The sequence below is a fragment of the Balaenoptera physalus genome (genome assembly GCF_965194825.1).
Source record: "Balaenoptera physalus genome assembly, chromosome: 16".
Lineage (NCBI taxonomy): Eukaryota > Metazoa > Chordata > Mammalia > Artiodactyla > Balaenopteridae > Balaenoptera > Balaenoptera physalus.
The window spans coordinates 83,613,241-83,636,579 of NC_138898.1; the positions used below are offsets into that span (position 1 = coordinate 83,613,241).

Below are 23,339 nucleotides of genomic sequence, written 5' to 3' on the forward strand. Positions count from 1 at the left end.
CGGCCTTGTCTCGAGGGAAAAGAGCCCAAACCCTCTTTAGAAGACAGCAACCGGCCTGGGGGGCGAGTGGGGAGAGGTCCCTGAGCACCTCACAGAAAGGGCCCCCCTCCACGCTAGAAGCGCTCCAGCTCGGCCCTAACTGCGTGACCCGGGCCAAGACCTTCCACCCTAGGCCGCAGCCATGGCTCTCAAGTGAGATGGGAAGTTGTCGGTGAGGGTCCAGGAGGGGACAGCAAGGCTCGCAGAGGAAGGCTGAGCACCGCGGCTGGGTGGGGAAGACCAAGCCCTCTGGGAGCCAGAGGCCTGTCCAAACCAGGCCCGCTGCGGGCTGTGAGGCAGGAGAGGCAGCGATTTACATCCCGGCTCTAACGGGGAAGAGCCCGGAGGCCCTGGGGCAGTGTCTTACTCTCTCGAGGCCAGCTTGTTCCTTCCCTGGTAAGTGCAGGGCCACTGCTCACCTCCCAGAACTGTGGCAAGAACGAGCTGCAGCGATGCTGTGAGGGCCCCGGGCTGCCCCTCAGGTGGCAGCTGTCATCACCCAGCACCACACTGTCCAAGACACCACGGGGAGGCTGGCTTTATAACACCTCAGACACACACGTTTTGCAAGACCCGAGGTGCACAAGAGTGCAGGAGGACTGGCTGGCTCCCAGGTCTCCAATTAACTGTCTTGAAACAGCTCCCCAGAGAAGGGGGCAGATTTCAAGGGAACCCCAACCCAAATGCACACGCGTTTCACCCTTAGGTCAATCAAAAAGAATTGCTCTGGCTCCAGCAAACAAACCCAGCTCCACTCACTGATCCAACTGGTCTCAACGAATGGCTGTCCCTCTACCCTCCCTACTGACTTTATAAGTTTAAGTGAATTCACACAATTTACACTGGATCTTGCAAGGACAAGGAAGTCTTTTATTTGCTTACAACAAAAACATCTGTAACATAATTCTCTCTCCTCAAAACGGAGAGCCCTACAAAAATACACAAAGCCATCTCTATTTGTATTTACCCAGAGACATGAGCAGCCGGAAGGGGGTTGGGACTGGAGAAAAACCAAGAACTAATTCTATTTGAAAAAAACAAGAAACTGCCTTTAAAAAATAGCATTTTTCTACTTGTCAGTAACTACCCTTTCCCCTCCTCTGTATGAAAACGTGAAACAGAAAACAGCACCTGTGCAAACACCTCAGCAGCAGTGTCAGAGATGAGGCAGTGGCCTCGGGCTGCAGAATCCAAGCAGGTAACCACCATGCAGTCTGCTCTGGGGAGTTCCTTCCAGAAAGCTCCCTCCCCACCCCCCATAACGATGGAGAACTGGGCAGCCTCGCTTCTCTTGCTTGTAGTTAGCTGAGGAATCTAGGAATCAAACACAGCAGTTAGAAACACAGCGGGACTCAGATGTCCCAGAGGGGCGCCAAAGCCAGTCCCGGGTCTGCGGTCAGGGACAGACGCCATCGCTGCAAGGCCCCTAAGGGGTGGGTCCGGGGAAATGGTGACCGATTAATACGGTGGCTTTGAAACTTCAAATCAAGAACACAGTCTCAGAAAACCAGACTAGAAGGGACCCTGAGACCATCCAGTTCAACTTCATTGTTCAGATGAGGCCCCAGAATAGATGACTAATTCCTGAATGCAGGCAGAGCTTTTATTCATTAGACTTTCTCAACTGTTCCACAAGGACTAACACTTCCTCCACCATTCAAAGACACGGAAAGCACCCCCGAAGAGCCAAACGTACAGCAGCTGCTTTCAATGGGACACACAAAACCCGTGACACACGCCAGACAGCGCGAACCACTCGGGATGTGACCAGACAAGAAGCCTGGACAGGCCTCGCCAGGCAGTTCCACAGGACGACTGGCCTCACCACACAGACAGGTAACGTGGGCGCTGACGGAAGAGACACAGTGTGGTACTTTTTCCAGAGCCAAGAGACCCAAGTGGACTATTTCCGGCTCTGTGATCCTGGACAAGTAATACCTCCTGTTCCTCACCTACAAAATGTGCCTGATAGTGTGTACTTCACCAGCTGTCACAAGACCAGTGTGACACTGTCTGAAGGCAGGAACACAGTGAAAGCTAGTATGACAGACCATCGATGGCTCTGTGGTGCTGGGTCTGCAGGCACGGCCCCCCCCCCCCCCGCTCCCCAGAGCCCAACGCCGGCCCCAGAGCCACGAAAAACGCTGGTTGGTACACAGGGGTGGGTGCAGGCTGATGTGCCATCCCAGCCTGGTGCCCTGGTGTGAGCAGCTGTCTGGGCCATGTGGTGTGTGTCCAGGGGGTGGCGGTCAGAGGAAGAACACATCCTTCACGCCCATCTTGCTGAACAGCAGTTTCTGAGTCGGGGGAGAGACCTGCCCTGAGACATTCCCCCCAACCCAACCCCTGGGCAGAAGCAGGTGGGCTCAGTGCAGGCAGGAGGGAAGGCCAGTGCTGCCTCAAGATGGCCACCTTGCTTCTCATTTAAATCTACCATGAAGGGTGCTTTTCTGTGCCTCTAAGTGCTGTGGCATCCTGCTGGCTAAGCCTTGTTGGCTGGCCTTTATAACAAATTACAGAAAAACATGGCACCAGTGAAATGCAAAGGACAAACCTCAAAGTCACCACCTCCTGGGACTCTCTTTAGTGGGATAAAGAGATGAATAAACCAAAACACATAACTGCTGTGAAGAAAAATCGGCAGGCTATTGGGACGCAGAATGATGCAGGTTGTTGTTTAACATAAAGTAACTGGAAAGACGTCTCTGAGCAGGGGACATTTAAGTAGACTGAGCTCTGAATAGTCAGAAGGGCTTTCCAGGTTGGAGGAATGTCGATGCGAAGGCCCAGAGTCAAGAACACGATTGGAGTGTGTGAGAGGCACCAGGAAGCCAGTGTGGCCAGGGTGGCGTGAACACAGGGAAGAATGACAGGAAGGGGCCCTGTCACACGGGCCACAGAGGCATTAAAAGGCAAGTCACTGGAGCTTCTGAACAGAGAAATGACTTTTAAAAAAGACGATTCTGGCTGCTCCGTGGAAGAGACTGCAGGGCTTAAGAACCATGGCAGGAAGAGCGACCCCTTCGCCTGGGCCAGTGCTCACACTGCCCTGCCCGACAAGCCAGGGTGAGGTCGTGACGTGGTGCCCGTTTCCTAGTCCGGGCACTCGAAAGCTGGCAGCTTCACTCTTCATTTTGCAGCACCTCACTTCCCACTCGTTTCCCATTTATTCCTCTGCAAACCCACGCTGCCAATAAGTCCAACTATTCTAAGACCAGCACACTGGAGAGGCCACTGTGGGCTCCAGCTGACAGTCCACTCACACGCTTGCCTAGAAGGAGGGCCACCCCAGCCGCTGAACTGGAGGCATCTGCTGTGCTGTCAGCATCCAGGAGAGGAGGGGATCGGGCGGAGCCAGAGCAGCGAGACGGGGCCACGGCCACACCGGACGCAGACGCACGGGAGGGCAAACACATCAGACGCACTTTCCTGTCCCATCCCACGCAAAGTCATGGAGAAACAATGGGGTCTTGTGATGATCTGTGATGCAATCACACTGAGAAATGTCCAGCCTTGGGGCCAAAACCAACCTGACACGCCCTCTGATCACCTGTAACTGCCGTCCAGCTTGAGTTCCAACAGCAGTTGAAGTGCTCAGGCCCAGAACCTACTGATGAACCAAGGCAGAGCTCCAGCCACAGAGTCAGCAAGGAGAGAGGGCGGCCCATGGGACCACTGACTAATTCCACTACTACATGCCAACTTCGTTATACAAACATACAGACTCATTCTAGCATTAATGTGAAGAATGAATTTACCCTATATAGGTTTAAACTCTTTGATCAGGGTATTACACATGGTATTTTAAGTCAATAAGCAGAAGGTTTGGGTACAACTGTTTAGACATTTGATTAAAAATAAAGTTAGAGGGACTTCCCTGGCAGTCCAGTGGTTAAGACTTCGCCTTCCAATGCAGGGGGTGCGGGTTTGATCCCTGGTTGGGGAGCTAAGATTCCACATGCCTCGGGGCCAAAAAGCCAAAACATAAAACAGAAATAATATTGTAACAAATTCAATAAAGGCTTTAAAAATGGAAAAACAAATAAATAAATAAAGTTAGATCCCTACTTCAAATTAAGGATGTAAATAAACTGCTGATATCATAAAGATTTAAACATAATAAGTAAAACTATAGAAGTATTAGAGGGAAACAAGACATTACTTCTAAGTAGTGGAAATGCAAATAAATGAGATGCTGAACTTTACCAGTAATCAATGAAACACATTAAAACATCAAAAAGGTATAATGAGGCCCTTCCCACAGGTATCCTCACTTCCTGCAATCCTTTCAACAGAAACAGAAGTACCAATATCCTAAGCACTTGAATCTGGGAAGAGCTTATTGCCTCTGCCTGCCCAGCTGGGCGCCCCAGGCTATCAACATGGTCTCGCTCAGGTTCCCTCTGCCCCTCCTCCTGGAGCTCTTGGGCTCTCCTTTTGCTTTTTTCTCCAAGTCCGACGGTCCCCCCAGACTCCTCCCTCTTGAGCATCAAGCAGCCCGAGGAAAACAGAGAACTCCTGTTAACCTATGAAGAACAAATTTAGTTTCCTTTTGCCTCAAATTCTCCTACTGAGTTTAAGAGTCTTTCATTACAAAATGTCCTATGAATGCATTTGCTTAGGGAAGGAACATGCTCTTTTGTGTTAGAGGAACTCTGCCGCTCTTCCAAAGCAACCAATTAAAATTGCACAATATTTCTGGACTTCCCTGGTGGCGCAGTGGTTAAGAATCCGCCTGCCAATGCAGGGGACACGGGTTCGATCCCCGGTCCTGGAAGATCCCACATGCTGCGGAGCAACTAAGCCCGTGCACCACAACTGCTGAAGCCCACTCACTCTAGGGCCTGCGTGCCGCAACTACTGAGGCTGCGTGCTGCAACAACTGAAGCCCACACGCCAAGAGCCCATGCTTCACAATAAGAGAAGCCGCCGCAATGAGAAGCCCGCTCACCACAACGAAGAGTAGCCCCCGCTCGCCGCAACTAGAGAAAGCCCGTGCACAGCAACGAAGACCCGATGCAGCCAAAAAAAAAAGCACAGTATTGCTATCCTTGCCGCGAAGATTCAATATTATAAACCATAATAAGAGGTCAAAGGTTAAAAAAAGCTTATCTTTGTGACAGGAAGGCATTTGATAACAATCTTTCCTGATAGAAGCCTTTAGTATAAAAACATTTCCTTAACATGGTAAAAAGAAGAATATATCTCAACAGAAAGTCCGCATCATGCTGAGCAGTGTAGCAGCAACAGGTCACCCACTATGGTCACGAAAGATGCGGTGCTGAGCCGTCACCACCATCTAACACTGTTCTGGAAGCACTCAGCCCACATGGTGAGATGGGCTCTGAATAAAATAAGAGAAGTTGAGAAGGAGAAGACAAAGTTACCATTACTTATATACGATGATCATATGCCTAGAGTATCCAGGGAAGCAACTGACATTTTAATAACTATCAAAAAACTGAAAAATTCAGAAAGGTGTTTGGTTACAGAGAAACAGGCAATTTATAGAAAGGACATGTGACTGTACACATGTGAAAAGATGCCTGATCAGGGACATGCCAATTCTGATAACAAGATCCCATTTTGGATGCACCAAACTGGCAAAGATTAAGACATCTAACAATACAAATGATGGCAAAGCTATGGAATGGAATCTCAGACACTACCGAAGGGCATGTAAAGTGGTATAAACACTTGAGAGGTCAATTTAGTGATTCCTAGTTCAGCTGAAGATATACATGCTACCACCCAGTGACACGACATTTAAATAAATCCCACAGAAAACTCAGGTGTGGGGATAACTATGTCATCTCCTGTCTATCTACCTATCCATCCCTCTATCTATCAATCACTGTTAAGAATATGATGATTCCTTCCCAGGATGGAATGCTACTGGGTCTTTTTTTTTTTAATGAGGTAGTTCTTTGTGTGCTAACCTAGAAAACATCCAAATTGCATTATGGTACAAGATGTATAATTCTATTTGTGGGGAAGATTACATTGACACCCACAATCTCGAATATTCATAAAAACCCTTAGGGAGGAACACATATGAAACATCAGCGGTTACCTCTAGGGAGTAGGTTTGGGGACTGCGAGGTTTTATTCTCCGCTTTTTGGGTTAAAACTATAAGCAGGTAGCATTTTTATAATTTAAATTAAAATATGACAAAAAGTTATGGGGTGGGGGGTGGTAGAGGAAACAGAACAGCAGAATATGCTGATAACTCAGACTGTCATGCTATTCTTTCTAAACCTGCATAGGTTTGAAAATGTCCATAATAAAAAGTTTAATACTCATCAATGAAAAAGAAAACTCAGTCTAGTCTGTGCCTCATGAAATGACTGTAGAAATAAACCCTGTATTCAATATTCACTCAGCACAAACATGTGCCCGGGAATGCAGATGGGTAGGGAGAGCCTCCAAGATCAGACACTGGGATTTTATGAGGTTCAGTCAGCTGAATTTTCCAAATTGAAACCGATAAAAAGAAACACTTTAGCATAAATGAAAGTGCATCAAAACAGAGAAGTTCAAATTTCATTTTGAAAATCCAATACTCATTGCACACTGAGGTTCAAAAGGCAGAGAGAAAAGCCATCATGTACCCAGGGCTCAAGGAAAGATCAGCCAGGAGACCCTCAAAAACAAAAGAAGTCAGACTCAGGCAGAGAACACAGACAAAGGTCCAGCAGGGCAGACTCCAGCTGAATATATTAATACTAAACAAGCTGCTTCTGAAGAGAGTAAACCCCAGGCCTGGGGAAAAGGCACAGTCACTGTGAAATAGAAACTCAAGCAATGATATGATAGGTGTCCACAACAGTTGCACAAAATAATGGGCAGTAATCAAAGAAGAGTGTGAAAATGTAACAGAGAAGATGGAGAAGTGATGTAATCCTGGAACCAGGAGCCGGAGGCTGCAGAGCCTGGGATGTTTATGTTTGAAACCCGAGGACAAAGAGCCAAGGATCAGGGCAGGGTAAGCGGAGTTCCCACGGTGCCGTGCACCAGCCCTGCACCAGTACTGCCCACCCGCAGCGCTGGCCTAGAGCCCTTCCCTCCAGTCCTGCAACAGTGAGCCAGAGTGAGCAAGCAGACATGAACAGCATCTGTGAGAAACCTCTAGAACAGTCGGTCTTCACCTTTTATGGGTCATATAGCCCTTTGAAAAAACTGGTGAGAGGACTTCCCTGGTGGCGCAATGGTTAAGAATCCGCCTGCCAACGTAAGGGACACGGGTTCAATCCCTGGTTCGGGAAGATCCCACATGCTGCAGAGCAACTAAGCCCGTGCGCCACAACTGCTGAGCCTGCGCCCTGGAGCCCACGAGCCACAACTACAGAAGCCCGCGCGCCTAGAGCCCGTGCTCCGCAACAAGAGAAGCCACTGCAGTGAGAAGCCCGTGCACCGCAACGAAGAGTAGCCCCTGCTCGCCGCAACTAGAGGAAGCCCACGCACAGCAACAAAGACCCAACAGAGCCAAAAAAAAAGCAAACAAAACAAACAAAAAAACTGGTGAGAGCTATGGATCCCGCTTCAAATCCCAGAAAATGCACAAATGCTGCATGTTAAGGTGAAGATTCCTAGACCCTCCCTGAAGCCATTTAACTAGTTCTCTTTCTCAAAACGCATTACTTAATCGGAATAACCTAGTCTGGGTATCTCAAACATCCAGCTGAGGGAAAAGAATTTTACAAGGAGCCCGAGCCCACTCACACACTCTGTGATGTGATGTGCTGGCCACCTCACCAGCTGGCTGTGTCCCCTGGCCTGTCTGGTTCTCCACCCTGCCGCTCCTGCTCCCGCCACCGTGCCTGGCAAGCGTTCAAAGCCAGCCCTCGCTGCTGCGCCCACCTTCATCTGCCTGTCCCCGCCTTGGCCCTGGCCTCTGGAGGCCTGCTCCGCACCGACTCTTCCCGCTGCAGTCCCCTCAGCCTCCCTGGTGCGCTCCCCACCCCCAGCCGGCTACGCCTCTCTACTTCTCACCGCTGGCGTGAGGCCGGCGTCACTGTGTGTCCCCTCCCTGCTGGGAACACACATCAAGCTCTCTGAGTGGTCCCCCGAAGCCCACACTTTTTAGCTTTAAACTGAACCAGAGATCACCCCCAGGCCTCTGCCCTGACTTGCAGGTAGCCTAGGACTCACAGCACGCTTCCTCTGATGACAACTGTCAGCGTTCACAGCCATCAGGTGCCACAGTGCCATGGTGCAGACAACAGAAGACAAGATCAAAGAGGGGTCAAAAGTGCCACCCAACTGCCACCCTTGTTTCAAAACAAGGTTTACATTATTCAACATGTTTCTAATTACCATCCACCTGCTCTCTTCTCTGGTTTAGACTCCCAGCTAAACCTCCCACTCGTCCTCCTGGCTCCCAGCCTCTCTTCTCAGTTCCATGTTGGTGCTGCCAGGGTCCATCCTTGGCCCACGGTCTTCCTCTCTCTACACCGCCTCCTGGGTGACTTCGTCACATGCCTGGATTTTAGCGCCCTGCATCTACTTGTGGCTGCCACGTGCTCTCCAGCCAGACCTCCTCTCTGACCCCCACACTCACAGTCAACTTCCTGCCGGCTACCTCCACCTGGACGTCCTACAGGTACCTCAAGTTCCTCAAGCCCACAAAAAAAATACCTGCCCCAAGCCTCCTTCAGTTGCTAATGCCTCCAGGGACCCAGCTATTGAAGCTGGAAATCTGGAGATCATTCTTGATTCTTTCCCTCATCCCAACACCAAACCATGTGATTCTGCCGCCTAAAAGAGTCTCTCCCTCTGCACCCTGCTCCCCACGTCTGCATTCAGGCCCTCATCTGCTGGCTGAGAGGTTGGCTGTGACTGTCTCCTGGCTCTAGTCCTTTCCCCTTATACCATTATTCCCCCAGCCACCAGTGGGATGACCACAAGAGAGGAGATGTTCCAAGGAAGGCTGTTATGATTGTCTTATTTGGGACAGAAGGGACTAAGTGGAGAACATTTAGGATGTATGGCTCTGAGTTATCTTTAAAGAGATCTGTAGTTCCCAGTATGTGGTGATACAAAAGAGGGTATGATAGATAGAATAATAGCCACCCCCCAAAGGTGTCTACCTCTTAATTCACAGAACCTGTGACTATGTCACCATATGTGGCAAAAGGGAGTTTGTGATTAAATTAAAGATCTTGAGATGGGAGAGTATCCTGGATTATTTGGGTGGGCCCGATGCATTCAGAAGGATTCTGAGGGAGACAGGAAGGTCAGAGTCAGAGAAGAAAACATGACTACAGAAGCAGAGGGGAGGGAGGGACTGAGAGAGAGAGAGATGCTGACCAGGGCAGGAGGGTATGGTAGTTTGCAGATGCTATGCTACCGGCTTTGAAGATGGAGGAAGGGACCACTAGCCAAGGGATGCAAGCAGCCTCTCCAGGCCATTTGTTACAGCTGCGGTAGGAAACTAGCACAGAGGAATTTTCTTACACTCATGGCTATCACATGCAGATCACCAAAAATCATCATCATCATCACCAAGCCCTGTGATGTGTCAGGATGCCAAAAAGAATTAAAGAGCCAAGGCCTGCATCTGTCTCTCACAGCCTTTTCTGTTCAGTCTGTGACAATGACCACGGTGTGGATGAAGCAGACCACATCCCTGCGGACATACCCTTGTCCTCTGCGCTACAGATGATTTGTGCTCATTCCCTTTGTCTAACAGATTTGAAAACCCTTCTCTGGGTTCTTGAGACTCGGAGGCTCATCCCCATTCATCTCGGCTTCATCCTGGGTCTGGGGCTGCTCTGGCAGGGCCCTCAAAGGGCATTCAGGAGAACCAAACTAAGACCCCTCATCCTCTCCCTGAAGTGTCTCAAGGCACTAAGAGGCTTACTACGTGTTAATTCCTTATTGCTCAGGCTCACTTCTTTCACTATTTGCCTGTATCCTTATTTACCTAAATCAGGGTCTGGCTTACATAGGCCTGGAGACAAGGCTTATTCATAATTAGGTAATTATGAATCCAAGAAATTAAAAACAACTGAGCCAACATCTGACAGGAGAAAGAGGTACAGAGTGACCTTAAAGATCTAATCGCTTCATCCTACAGGTGACAAGACTGAAGCCCAGAGGGGTTAAATGACTTGGCTGATGTCACAGAAAGCAAGCTAAGACTGAGAATCCAAATTTCCCATTTTTCAGCCCCATAAGGAAAGGTAACGGCACTTCAGTAATCACTGATTTGAAGATTAGAGAAAGGAACCTAGTTATTGCCTGACATTTAATTAACTAGCCCTCATTGATACGTCACCTACTAAGAGCACAGAAGTAAATCTCAGTAGGCAGCAGGTTTGGGGCCTGTTACAGCTGCCAAGAGAGGCTGCAGAGAGAGGTGAACGGGCCAAAGAAGCTCTACCAGCGGAAACGTTTCCCAGGAAGGGATAAAATGAAGAGGTGCCAACCTAAGTGGAGTTATTTATAGTCACACAACAAAGGGATGACTTCAATGACACCCCTGAGCTGGGAGAAAAGGCATTTCACAGATTTCCTAAAGATCAAGAGACTGGGTCTAACAGTTTGCCTGGAAAACAGCACAGCCCTCATCCGAGAACAAGAGGACGCCTGCCTGGCCCCGTTACTCTTGAGAAAACACATCTCCATTTGGAGGAGGAAAAAAAGTGGAGATGCAGGGAAAGTCAGTCAGAATTAATATATAAAATCATAAAACTACACTTAAGCAAGTTATTATTTGTTCAGGATTCAGACGAGCCTAACTGGAGGCATGAAATATCTTTATAGACTCAACAGTAGATTTGAGAGTTTCTCCTTAATCCCTTTGGGAAGAATGGGATCAAACAGCTTCTCCGACTGGATCTGGTCGCATACTGTGAGGGATGGTGCTCTGCTCCTAGGGTTTCCGGGCAACTGGCCGGTACGGGCCGGACGCAGGAAGGCTATTTTGGAACGAGGGATCCCCTGACCCCAGAGGACCCCTCGAGCCTCGGCGCCGAGCTCTGTGGGGCTTGCTGCTCCAGGGCTCACTCCGGCCAACATTCTGAACCAGGACTAAACGAATCCCAGAATCTCAACTACAGGAGTGGACTCTCCACAGCTCGGCCTTTATTTCTACCTGAGCCTCCTGGGAGCTGCTCTGACTTCCCAGAAAACACTTTTTATGAAGTCTGTTAGGATACTCTTTCCCTGAGGCTGGCCAAGCAACGGTGGCTCAATCCTCTTAATTCTACAGCCCAAAGGCTTCAGCTTCTCTGAAGTATGGAAAAGCAGAGAAGAGGAAGGAAATTCCTAAACACCTAAGAAAGGAATAAAAAATCCCTGAGCAACCAGTGATAACGCGCCAGCTGAAGAAAGAAGCTGAATATATTCAAAGCCTCAGATATCACCTGGGGTTTACATTTCAAATCCAATGAAAATGGTCACAGTTGTTTACACACACGCAAACAGGGAAAGGGTCTAATTCTCTGAGCTTTATTCCTTCCCCAATCTGTAAAACGGAGATAATTTCTCCCTCAAAAAACTGTTGGGGGCTTCCCTGGTGGCGCAGTGGTTGAGAATCTGCCTGTCAATGCAGGGGACACGGGTTCGAGCCCTGGTCTGGGAAGATCCACATGCCGCGGAGTGACTGGGCCCGTGAGCCACAACTACTGAGCCTGCACGTCTGGAGCCTGTGCTCCGCAACAAGAGAGGCCGCGACAGTGAGAGGCCCGCGCACCGCGATGAAGAGTGGCCCCCGCTCGCTGCAACTAGAGGAAGCCCTCGCACAGAAACGAAGACCCAACACAGCTAAAAATAAATTTATAAATTTATAAAAAAATAATAAAATAAATAAATAAATAAATAAAGAGCATTTAAAAAAAAATGCTGGGAAGATTAAATGGGCTTGTGGACATTACGGAGCACTGTGGACATGGAATGACGCTTAGACTCCAGGCAGACCTGTTAGGAAACCCGTTACCCCTGAGCTCTCCTGCTCACTCATCACAGACCTCTGCTACTCCCACAGGTCAAGTGTAAGCATAATGTGAATTCCAGAGGCCACACAGAAAAGAGCGGTATATGTAAATGTATAAGTACTCAGAACAACTAGAAGAAAATATGTGAACTTACCTAACAGACATTTAGTGAACATCCTTCACATGAAAAAGGGTTCTTAAAAAACAATGAAGAAAAGACCCAAGAGTGAGCGAAGGATATCAATAGGAAATTTGCATAAAGAATATACGGGGCCAATAAATATGCAAGAAGATGCTCAACCTCACTAGAAATTGAGGATATACAGATTAAAATAATACAGAACTTGTACCCCCTATTTTAGGGGGGAAAATCCACCCGAGGAAAATCTGGGAAGCTAGTATAGGCGTTGGTGCCCAATGCAAAGCCCCTCCCTGTGGTATTTAAGGATCTTAAAGCATTTCAGTCAGCTCCCATCTGTTCAGCCTTAAGAAGGATGAGTCGAAAAGCCCTGCCCAGGTGACAGAGCTCCTGGTCAACTTTCCTTACTGTTTCATTCTTATATGTGAATAAGCAACCAAGAAACATCAACCATTTGTGGAAAGTCTATAACACGGAAAAGAGAAAAGTCAAAGCAAATGAACAGAAAAATAAGCAGTTCAGAGAATAAAAGAAAATGTGCAAGAGTGGGTGGTCCTTATCTTTTAGAGATACACAGGGAAATCCTTTTGGATGAAATGATATGATAACTGGGACTCCACACCCTCCAAACCAGGCCAGAGCCCTGCTTCGAGATTTTTCAAACTGGAGCTACAGCTGGTTCAGGAAGAGGAGGGCGGTGTGGGTAAGGAATACCCCTCTCCAATAGAAAGGCTGTGTAAATGGACGCCTGGGCATTCCTTAGGGCAGCAGAGAATGAAGCAAAGATGAGACTGATTCCCTGAGGCCCACAGTCTCTACCTGCCCGACTACTGACTGTTCACGATCTCCTTGGATTCTGTGAGCTACCCCAGGATCCCCTCAGTAAACCTCTTTTTTAGTGGACACTAGTTAAAAATGGGTTTCTGTTACTGGCAATAACATGAGTCCTGACAGCCAATACAAGAGTCAGCCTGGAAGGTATGGTTTCAAAGAGGCTGGGCTAGCATTTCAGCTATTTCATATTTGATCCAACTAACATTTACTGAGCGTCAATCACATGCTAGGCATGGTTCCAGATGCTGCAAAATACAAAGGTGAAAAGGACATGGTCTATTGATCTCAAAAAACTGCGTCTATCACCAGAGGCTTAGAGAATATAATTGAGGGAACTCTTGTTCCACCAGAAGTATCTAACATCTTTGAAGACAAGATGGAGACGGGTCAGTAGCATCTAACATCTTGGAAGACAAGTGCACATTTTAAATGATCCTAGTTAGTTAAAACTAGTTGGCAACATAATCTAAAAACCCAGACATTTTAAGTGACTAACTAGGCACAAGTACAACAGAAAAAAAGGGGAGCAGCAAGACCAACGACGCAAAAGCCAAAACGTGTTACAACCTCAACGGCAGTGGGAGTCTGATGATCGTGGCCATTGCTGGTGATAAGACAAACTCGAGACTTAGGGATACCGCCGAAACCATCTAAGAATCAGCGGCTCCAAAACGTCTGCCAGATGCAGAAAGCTGGGAGGTGAGGACAACAGAGAGGACACTTGTCTCCCTGCTGGGTTTCCCAAGTCTGTTTCTAGGACAGACCTGGGAAGAATCAGATCTTCGTTAAGTGGCAGAACCTGCCAGCTCCCAGCTCAAAATGTCTGGCAAACAGCCACTGGGCGTCCATTTCTGGCAGACACTGACAGTCACCAAACGAGGAAAGTCCTCTGGCTCACGTCTCAGCTCAGGAGACCTGCTAATACGCCAATGTCCCCGCAAGACCTGAAGGCCAAGGTCACAGGGTCACGGTCAGTGGTGACGGCGACGTTACGTCTGATACCGACTGGCTGTTTCTGACGGGGCAGAGACAAGCGTGTACAGATCACTTGCAAAAGCCCTGAGATGAATGGGCCTTTTCACTGCCTTCTTCTCTCAAGCCTCTTTTGTAGGGAGATGGAGGAGGCAACAAAGGAGAGATTTATCACCGTGAGCCCGTCCAGCAGCTGTTTTCTTGTTGCCCCTTGTTTAACTTCTCTCAAGAGAGCAGAGCTATCTACCCAACTAAGCAGGTGTTTAAGGCAGGTGATTTTGTTTCCATTCGTTTTCTGAAGTAACAGTAAACCAGACAAGAGGGTTATGTCATGTAGTCCTGGGGAAACCGCAGCCCCGAGCAGCTAAACCCTGGGTGCAGCAGGACCGGGCGTGCCCACCCCCTGCTGCTCTGAAAACCTTCTGTCTCTAGTTCTCGGAATACTTGGAACTTAGCAGTTACCAACCATTCCCACCCTCGACATGTGGATCGTCTTTAACAATGTGTTAGATGGAAGGTGAGGTTGGAGGCTTTCAGGTTTTGGGGAGAAACCAGATTAAGAAAAGCATTATCTTCAACACCCAGATAAACCATTGCATTAATAACTATACTCACAGCTTCACGTTCCACGCTACTGTGAGGGAGGTGAACATATACCATGAAACATTTCTGTTTTCAATTTTAGGCTTAAGGCTTCCCAAACCTATGAATCTAACCTCCAGCCCTGGATGGACCTCCCTCACTCCTGTGATCTTCTCTGAGAAGGCCCACAGCACGTGCCTTCCCCCTGCACCACAGCGGCCCATCAGCTCCAGGAAGGAGGGTTTCTCTCCTCACTGTAGGCAGCACTAGTCACTGGGGGCCGAGGAGAAGAGCCCACATCCTCACACAGACAGCCCCCGGCTTACGATGATCTGACTCATGACTTCTCCACCTTATGATGGTGCAAAAGCGATACACGTTCAGCAGAAATGGTACTTGAAATTCTGGATTTTGATCTTTTCCCGGCCTAGCAGCATGCTGTCCCAGTGGCTCTCATGATGCCAGGCAGCAAGACAGAGCTCCTGATCGGCCCCGCAATCACGAGGGTAAACAACCGACACGCTGACAGCCGTTCTGAACCCAGACAACCATTCTGGTCCAACGTTCAGTACAGTGTTCAATAAACTGCACGAGACAGTCAACACTCTATTATATAATAAAACCAGGCTTTCTGTGGGCTGATTTGGCCCAACTGTAGGCTAACATCAGCGTTCTGAGCACGGTTAAGACCAGTGACGCTAAGTTAGGGTGTTCCGGGAGGTTAGATGTATTAAATGCATTTTTGACTTATGATATTTTCACCTTACGATGGGTTTATTGGGACATAACCCCACCGTTACAGGGAAGACCTGTACTAGACAAAATCCTGAAGCTTTTCATGCATCAGCCCGTTCCTTACCTTTAGTTTTCTCCTACTGTAGAGCCATGTTCACCAGGAGCAAACATTCGGTGACACATTTCTTTCTCTTTACCCATGTAATCGCTGTAATAGCTGTCAGGAGAAATACACAGTAGTTAGAGAAGGGCTGTCTCTGTGGGAGGTGACACCTGGTGGCTGGAATTCTCCACTCAGGTCCAGAAACACCGAAACTTCAGCAGGCCTTAAACCGAATCAGGAGTGGGTGGAAGCAATGCTGGGGGTGGGGGGCGGTGGGGGGATGGGGGAGGCTCCCGAGGGCTGTTCAGGAAGCCCTTGGACAAAAAGCGCACCGTCTGCAAAGATGGCAGCCTCGAAGGCCGGGAGCCGCTGTCAGTGAGGCTGCCGGCAGAGTACTGCCGAGCAACACCTCACACTCAGAGACCTCAGACTTACCTTGAGATTTTCGTGCTAAAGAATGGTCAGACTCCAAAATTTCTACACCTAACTTGACAGGATATTTATAAATACCAGAAAGGAAATTGCTAGAAAGTGTTAAAGGCCTGAAATGCAAACAATCGGATCCAAATAAGAGGTACACACACCTCAGACCTTTTTTAATCGCAAGAAAGCTTTAACTAGCAATCTGGATTAAACATTTAAAAATGTTAACAGGAGTAGAAAAATCTCACCAATACAGAGGAACAAAAGAACACCAAACAAACAAACAAACAAACAAACAAACCCAGTGGTTATAATATGAAGTGATGGAATTATGGGTGATTAACTATGTTGAAATTTTCAAAGTTTCCTACAATGAACACGTAGCTTCTACAATCAGAAAAAGTTAGATTACTTCAAGGTTGGTATCAATATCACCTGGGTAACAAGAGCGTCACCCTAGGGTATGACTAGACTCGAAAGAGCCATTTCACATCAAACCAGGGTCTGCAGTCAGTTGAGAACAGCAGTCCTCAGTTGGTGGCGAGCAGGGAAGAATATTCGAAGAACACTGCCCTTTCTGAAAGTCACACTGGCCACCTCTTTAGGGTGCTTACTTCTGGGGGAGGACAGGGAGGCGGGCAATGGTCCAGGCATGTGTGGTTTGGAGGTCTGTCCTACAGCCGCCCCCCCACCCCACGGCCTGGGAGCTGTGGGTCAGAGCGCCGAGCACTTCACAAAGCCAGCTCTAGGGGGCGCTGCCTCCCAGCACAAGCCTGGCAACATCAAACAGGCCTTCACCCAAGCGGGCAGGCCAGAGTGGCAGCCGCACCACGCGTTCCTTCCTCTGTTTGCACTCCTGCAAACACAGGTCTCACCTGGCCAGTTTCTTCAGCTCGTCATTGATGTCGTGATTGAAGGGCTGTTCCTTCTGGGCTCGGACTAGAAAATCCCGGGCCTTCTGATACTCAGTCATGAGGAGACAGGCCTGTCAAAAGGACAAAAGTTTAAAAGCACACTTTAGGAAAGACAGCACTTCTGCAGTGCCCAAGCTGAACACCACTGCTGCCTTTCTTCGGGCATCCATTCCCAAGTCCCTGCCCTCCAACTCACCTGTCCGCATCGGAAGAGGGCCTTGGCGTTCTTCTGGTCAATGCTCAGAGCCTGCTCTCCATAGCGCAGGGCCACGGCGGGTCGCTCCAGCTTCAGGTACGTGAAGGACAGGTTAAGGAGGACAAGCAGCTTGGCGGTCTCCACCAGGTGCTGCTCTTCAGGGGGTGCCGATCGCCGGTGGAGAAGCAACAAGGCCTGTGGAGAAGGAAGACAGGAGGTCAAGAGAAGGTGGTCTTACATACAGCAAACCCTAAGAACACACACACACACACACACACACACACACACACACACAATTAGTGCTAAAAAATGAGTTTAGCAGAGTTGCAGGACACAAGATCAATATATGAGAGTTAGTTGTATTTCTTTACTCTTGCAATGAATAATCCAAAAACAAAATTAAGAAAACTCTATTTATAACAGCATCAAAAAGAATAAAATAAGTGGCAATAAATTTAAAGTGTAACACTTGTAGACTGAAAACTATAAAACATTGCTGAAAGAAATTAAAGAAGATCTAAATAAATGGAAAGACATCTCATGTTCACAGATCAGAAGATTTAATACTGTTAAAATGGCAAGAGTGCCCAAATTGTTCTACATTTTCAACGCAACCACTACCAAAATTTGCAAAAATGGACAAGCGGATCTGAAAATTCATATGGAAATTCAAGAGATCCTGAATAACCAAAAAACGTTAAAAAAAAGAAAAAGTTGTGAGACTCATACTCTCTAATTTCAAAATTTATTAATTACCAAGCCAGTGTGATACCCGTAAGGACAGACATATAGATCAGTGGAACAGAACCAACAATGCAGATTGAGAATCCAGAAACAAGCCAAATACATCTAGAGTCAACTGATTTTCAACAGGGTGCCACACCATTCAATGGAGAAGGAGGAGTCTTTTCAACAAATGGTGCTATGATAAATGGATGTCAACATGCAAAAGAATGAAGTTGGATTCCTACCTCAGACAGCATACAACAATTAACTCAAAATGGACCACAGACTTAAACCTAAGAGCTCAAGACTGTAAGATTCTTAGAAGAAAACACTGGTGTAAACCTTTGTGGTCTTAGATTAATAATGACACTGAAAGCACAAATATCTAAAGAATAAATAAACTGGACTTCATCAAAATTAAAAGCTCTTGTGCTTCAAAAGCCACTGTCACGAAAGTGAATGAAGAAAATGACTGAAGGCTGACTGGTGTTTAAGAAAAATTACTATAGGGACTTCCCTGGTGGTGCAGTGGTTAAGAGTGTGCCTGCCAATGCAGGGGACACTGGTTCGAGCCCTGGTCTGGGAAGATCCCACACGCCACGGAGCAACTAAGCCCGTGTGCCACAACTACTGAGCCGGCGCTCTAGAGCCCGTGAGCCACAACTACTGAGCCTGCGTGCCACAACTACTGAAGCCCACGAGCCTAGAGCCCGTGCTCCACAACAAGAGAAGCCACCGCAATGAGAAGCCTGCACATCACAAGGAAGAGTAGCCCTCGCTCACCGCAACTAGAGAAAGCCCGTGCACAGCAACAAAGACCCAACGCAGCCAAAAATAAATAAATAAAATAAATAAATTTTAAAAAATAGTGTATATATGTCAATCCCCATCTCCCAATTCATAAAAAAAAAGAGATATATGCACCTTACATTCATTGCAGCATTATTTACAGTAGCCAAGATATGGAAGCAACCTAAGTGCCCAAAAATAGATGAATGGATAAAGAAAATGTGGTATATATACACAATGGAACATTATTCAGCCGTAAAACAGAATGAAATCTTGCCATCTGCGACAACACGGATGGACCTAGAAGGTATTATGCTAAGTGAAATAAGTCAGAGAAAGATAACGTCTATTGGTATTTCCCTCCTCTTCTAACAGAGCCTCCATTTCATTCAAAGCAGCAATGTACTAATTAAACCACACTTCCCAGCTTCTTGTACATATACAGCTAAGGGCAAATGGACATTTACCACGGGTCTGGCCAATGAGATATAAAGGGAAGCTGGGGTAGGAGGAATTCTGGAAAGCTCTTAATATAAATAAACACACCAGACTCTTCTCCCCTCCCTTCTTCCTGCCCAGATGACCACATGATGCTGCAGGTTGAACTACCATCTTGGGGGAAAAAAAAAACAACAAAAACATGCTTAAGGGCAGCTGAGCAGAGAGACCTCTCGAACCTGAATCCCTGATGGCTTTGTGGAACTGCTATGCCAGGCTTCGACTGCCTCCTTTCTTTCTTTAAATTTTATTTATTTATTTATTTTTGGCTGCGTTGGGTCTTCGTTGCTGCACGTGGGCTTTCTCTAGTTGCAGGGAGCGGGGGCTACTCTTTGTTGCGGTGCGCAGGCTTCTCATTGCAGTGGCTTCTCTCGTTGCGGAGCACGGGCTCTATGGTGTGTGGGATTCAGTAGTTGCGGCACATGGGCTCAGTAGCTGTCGCCCAAGGGCTCTAGAGCACAGGCTCAGTAGTTGTGGCGCACGGGCTTTGTTGCTCCGCAGCATGTGGGATCTTCCCGGACCAGGGCTTGAACCCGGGTCCCCTGCATTGGCAGGTGGATTCTTAACCACTGTGCCACCAGGGAAGCCCTGACTGCCTCCTTTCTTATGTGAGAAATATTATGTCTCTAGTTTATTTGAAAAACTGTTTTTCAGGATTCTGTGGTTTACAGCTGAATGCAAATCCTGAATGTTTAGTGTCACTATGCAAATGAGACAAAAATCAGAACGCCCCTAAACTCTAAACTCTATCCTGTTTGCCTCTAGAACTTAGGATGCAGAGTTTGACACACAGAAAGTGTTCATAATATTTGCTGAATGCATTGCAAGGCCAACGGTGAATTCCTGTCAGCAAAACCTCTACAGGAAGCCAAATCACAATCAGAAGCTTGGTGAGAATGGAGTCAGAATTAGATGACTCTCCACTGTCAGAGAGACATGAAATGAAGATGGCAAATGGGGTGGAGAAGTCAGTAGGCAGAGAACCCTAAACTAGAAAGAGAAATTTAAAAAACTTTTTTACTGAAAAACACACACAGTTAAGTACAAAAGTAAGCATCCAGCTCAGTGAATTTTCACAGTCTGAACACACCCGTGCAATCACATCCAGATCCAAAACCAAACATTACCAGCTCCCCCAAACCCTGTGTCCCCTCTCCTAGTCTTTAGCCCTCTGGCACGCGGATTTTTAAGCAAGATTTTTCTTAACGGCTGTACGTGAGGAGTAGGGACAGAGACAAAAGTCTGTATCTTTTAAAGAAGGAAGTTTCCAGGGTCTAAACTTGTACCTGAAAGCAGCCTTACCTGTTTATATCTCACTTTGGCATCATAGAAACGATTTTGGCGGAAAAGGTAGTTGCCAAACTCCCGTTCAGTAGCTGCCACTTTTAGGACCTTCTGAAGTGGAAACTGATCCTGTTGCTCCTGAGGATCAAAGACAAGGACACCAGCAAGGAAACTGAACGCCCCAGTGCCACCATGCCAGCGTGATTACAGCTGTCAGCGCTGCTCCTTTAGATCAGGAACCTCTGCTCACTGCCACGTGTGTGCCGAGCACTGGGCTAGGCGGCTCTGCGGAAGTCACCTCTGTGAATCCCAACAGAAGCCACGGCAGGTCGGTGCCACTACTGCTCCTGTTTTACGGACTAGAGCCAAAATGAAGTCTAGTAGTTTAGTCCTGCCCAGAGATGCTCCCTAAAGAAGCAGTTTCTCATCGAATTAGAAACTGATGGAACTTGCCAAGCACAAAAGTCAGGTATCAGGACAACCACGCATCCAGCAAGCACTTAACAGGTCTTGGTCTGCCCAGGGCCCTGCTGGTCTTTCTGGCCATGAGGCTCTACCCTTGGTACACATCACAATCACCTGCAGAGAGCCTCTTTTTAAACAGATGTCCTGGCCCCACCCCCAAAGATTCTAAATCAGTACACAAGAGTCGGGACCCAGGTTATCTGCAAGAACCTCTGCTTCGTGGAAAGATGAGAAAAAGGTAGTATCTCTCGCTTGAGGTGGCGACAGTTTAGCTGGGGAGATGTCATATACAGATGTGAACCTGGGGTGGACACCTAAGGCCACATGTACAGCCAGGGTGAGACACCATAACAAGGAGTGCATGTGACCGCTGACAATCAGAAGTCTTGTCTCTACGGGATGAGTTAAGTGAAAGGCTACAAAGGAAAGGCAATTTTTCAGTTATGAAGACAGAGGCCATCTGTCCCAGTTTGCCTGGGATTGTCCCAGTTTACACCCAGTGTCCTGGTATCCCATCTGGTTAATAGTACCTTTCACTCTCAAGGATCCTGGGTTGGACGATAAATTATATGATCGCCTTAGTTATGAGCTATCAGTGCTTGACTTGCTGGGAACCAAACAGCGTTGAGAAACAAATGTTCCTTGTCTTTCAGGGAGAACTAGGCAAACGGTGACTGAAAGGTCAGTTCAGCCTGGTGGTCCGTAACAAACCCTTGGCCTAGCACATGTACCCACACATAAGAGCCAGCAGAACTAAGACAGACACATACTAACAAGTGGTGGGACACTCCCCCGCTCCCCACCGCCACACAGGAGCCTCGGGCGGAATCTGGGGCCGAGGATCATCAGCAGGGCAGGAGAATTACCAAAAACACAATCCCATCCCAACTCTCTGTCAAGTGCTGACATCTGTGCTCCAGAACTTACGGCTGAGAGGGCACAAAACTTGTCTGACTCAGCAGAATCCAGGAAGTCAAGCAGCTCGATCTCGAACAAGACGGTAGTGTTTGGGGGGATCAGGGGAGGACAGCCCAGCATTCCGTAAGCATAGGTCGGTTTGAACAGAAACCTGGCCAGCTCTCCTCTCCGCATGCTCAGAAGGCCCAGCTCCATGCCCCAAAGTGTGATATCTGGAAGAAGGGATGAAAAATACACGGTGGAAGCTTGCCCAGTATCCTGTCCCAGTGCTATCCATTTCCTCCCCCTTCACGTCCACATCTCTCCATATGGTACCCCAAGCCTTCTGCACTGTGGTCCCAACTCACTTCTCAGCCTTGTTTCCCACCCCCCCCCACCCCCACCCCACCCCAGACTCTAACTCCTCCAGGCTCTGCAGCATTCTGGCCTCTACATCTCTGTTCACGCAGTCCCTTCTTCCTGCAATGTTGTCCTCCTCCCCCAAGGCCCAGCTTCTACCCTGAGTGAACCCTTATTCAAACTTCAGGGCTCATTTCAAATGCACCCTCTACCATGAAGTCTTCCCAGCTGGAATTAATTGTGCCTTCATTAAGCACTCCCATAAAACACTGCTTATGCCTCCCAGGAGCTCCATGAGGTTAGTTGTCTGGAGTGTGTCAGTCTCCACCATACTGGCCCCAGACTTTCTAATCATCTGAGTACATCCTCTCTGTTCACCCTGCATTGTAAAAGAGTCATTCAATAGATGTCTATTTAGTAAACTAACAAAGAAAAATGCGGCACCCCATGTTTAAGTCAGGATGCAAAGGTTACCTTCCTTGCCAGGCAGGCCATCTCCCAAATACCTAGGTCTCAGGGGGGAATGTGGGAGACAACGTTTAGCAAAACCCAGCCTCAGAAAAACCAACTTGAAGACTCAGTTCTCTGGACAGCTTTCCAGTCCTAGGGCGCTGCCCTGCATCAGTTCTCCAAGCTGTGGCGTCTTTTCCAGCTCCTTTTCTGAACTTACCCTCTCCAAGTTTCATGAGCCGAGGGGTTTTCCTAAAGCAATTGGAATCAAAAGGCTTGTCCATGTGCTCCAGATACCCAGAATATTTCACTAGGACAGAAGAAAGAGACAGTGGGAGGAAAACGGACCAAAGGCACCCACGCCTCCACATCTCACCTCTTTGTCACACAAAAGCAATGTGAGTACCAGATGCCCTTAAACTGCCCCACCCCCTGAGCGATAGGAGAAACCTTTGCTCAACGTCTGATGCCGGCCCTTTGGCTCTGAGGTTGAAGAGCTGGGCTGGGGGGCCGCCCAGAGCCCCTTGTTCACAGTGGTCTCACACAAAGGGGTAATGAGTTCCCTCGCTTATCCCTTAAAACCCGAGGAACCGCCAGCACTAGGGCATCGCCAGCCTCCCAAGGGCAGACGGCACCCAGGGCCGCACGACATACCGAGCACCGAAGCGTCCGGTGTCACCAGCTCTCCAGAACCCTCTCGGATGACATCCTTCAGCACGCCCCGGTCCCCGGAAAGGTCCAGCATCCTTTGACTTAACCGCTGGTACAGAGACTTATGGGGAATGAAACACAAGATCTCAGAGTCCTCAGCTGACACCCGACTCTGGTGGCCCCGGCTCCTGACTCCCCAGCGCCCGGACCCTCACCTGGCTGGGGGCGTCGTCCCTTTGCAGGACTCCCGGGTTCCGGGCGCTGCCCCCCATCTCCGCGCGGCCTGCCTCTCAATCCCGCTGCCCTCCCCCAGCGGAGACTCGGCCTCCCCTTTATACCCTG

At 48.3% G+C, this 23,339-nt stretch overlaps 1 protein-coding gene across 2 annotated transcripts; it reads right to left on the minus strand.

Moving 5' to 3' along the window:
• Positions 1 to 292: 292 nt before the first annotated feature.
• Positions 293 to 23,156, minus strand: FKBP6 (FKBP prolyl isomerase family member 6 (inactive)). Of its 2 annotated transcripts, XM_082432407.1 has the most exons (8): positions 23,001 to 23,156; positions 22,567 to 22,656; positions 21,567 to 21,769; positions 20,193 to 20,312; positions 16,878 to 17,072; positions 16,643 to 16,752; positions 15,366 to 15,458; positions 293 to 1,353 (listed from the first exon to the last, which is right to left on the minus strand). In XM_082432407.1, the coding sequence occupies exons 1-7, from the start codon at positions 23,089 to 23,091 to the stop codon at positions 15,368 to 15,370; spliced, it is 900 nt and encodes a 299-aa protein (XP_082288533.1). In that variant the 5' UTR covers positions 23,092 to 23,156; the 3' UTR covers positions 293 to 1,353; positions 15,366 to 15,367. The 2 variants fall into 2 exon arrangements, with proteins under 2 accessions (XP_082288533.1, XP_082288532.1); XM_082432406.1 differs by lacking the exon at positions 293 to 1,353 and having other exon boundaries at positions 11,851 to 15,458.
• Between the last annotated feature and the right edge of the window lie 183 nt (positions 23,157 to 23,339).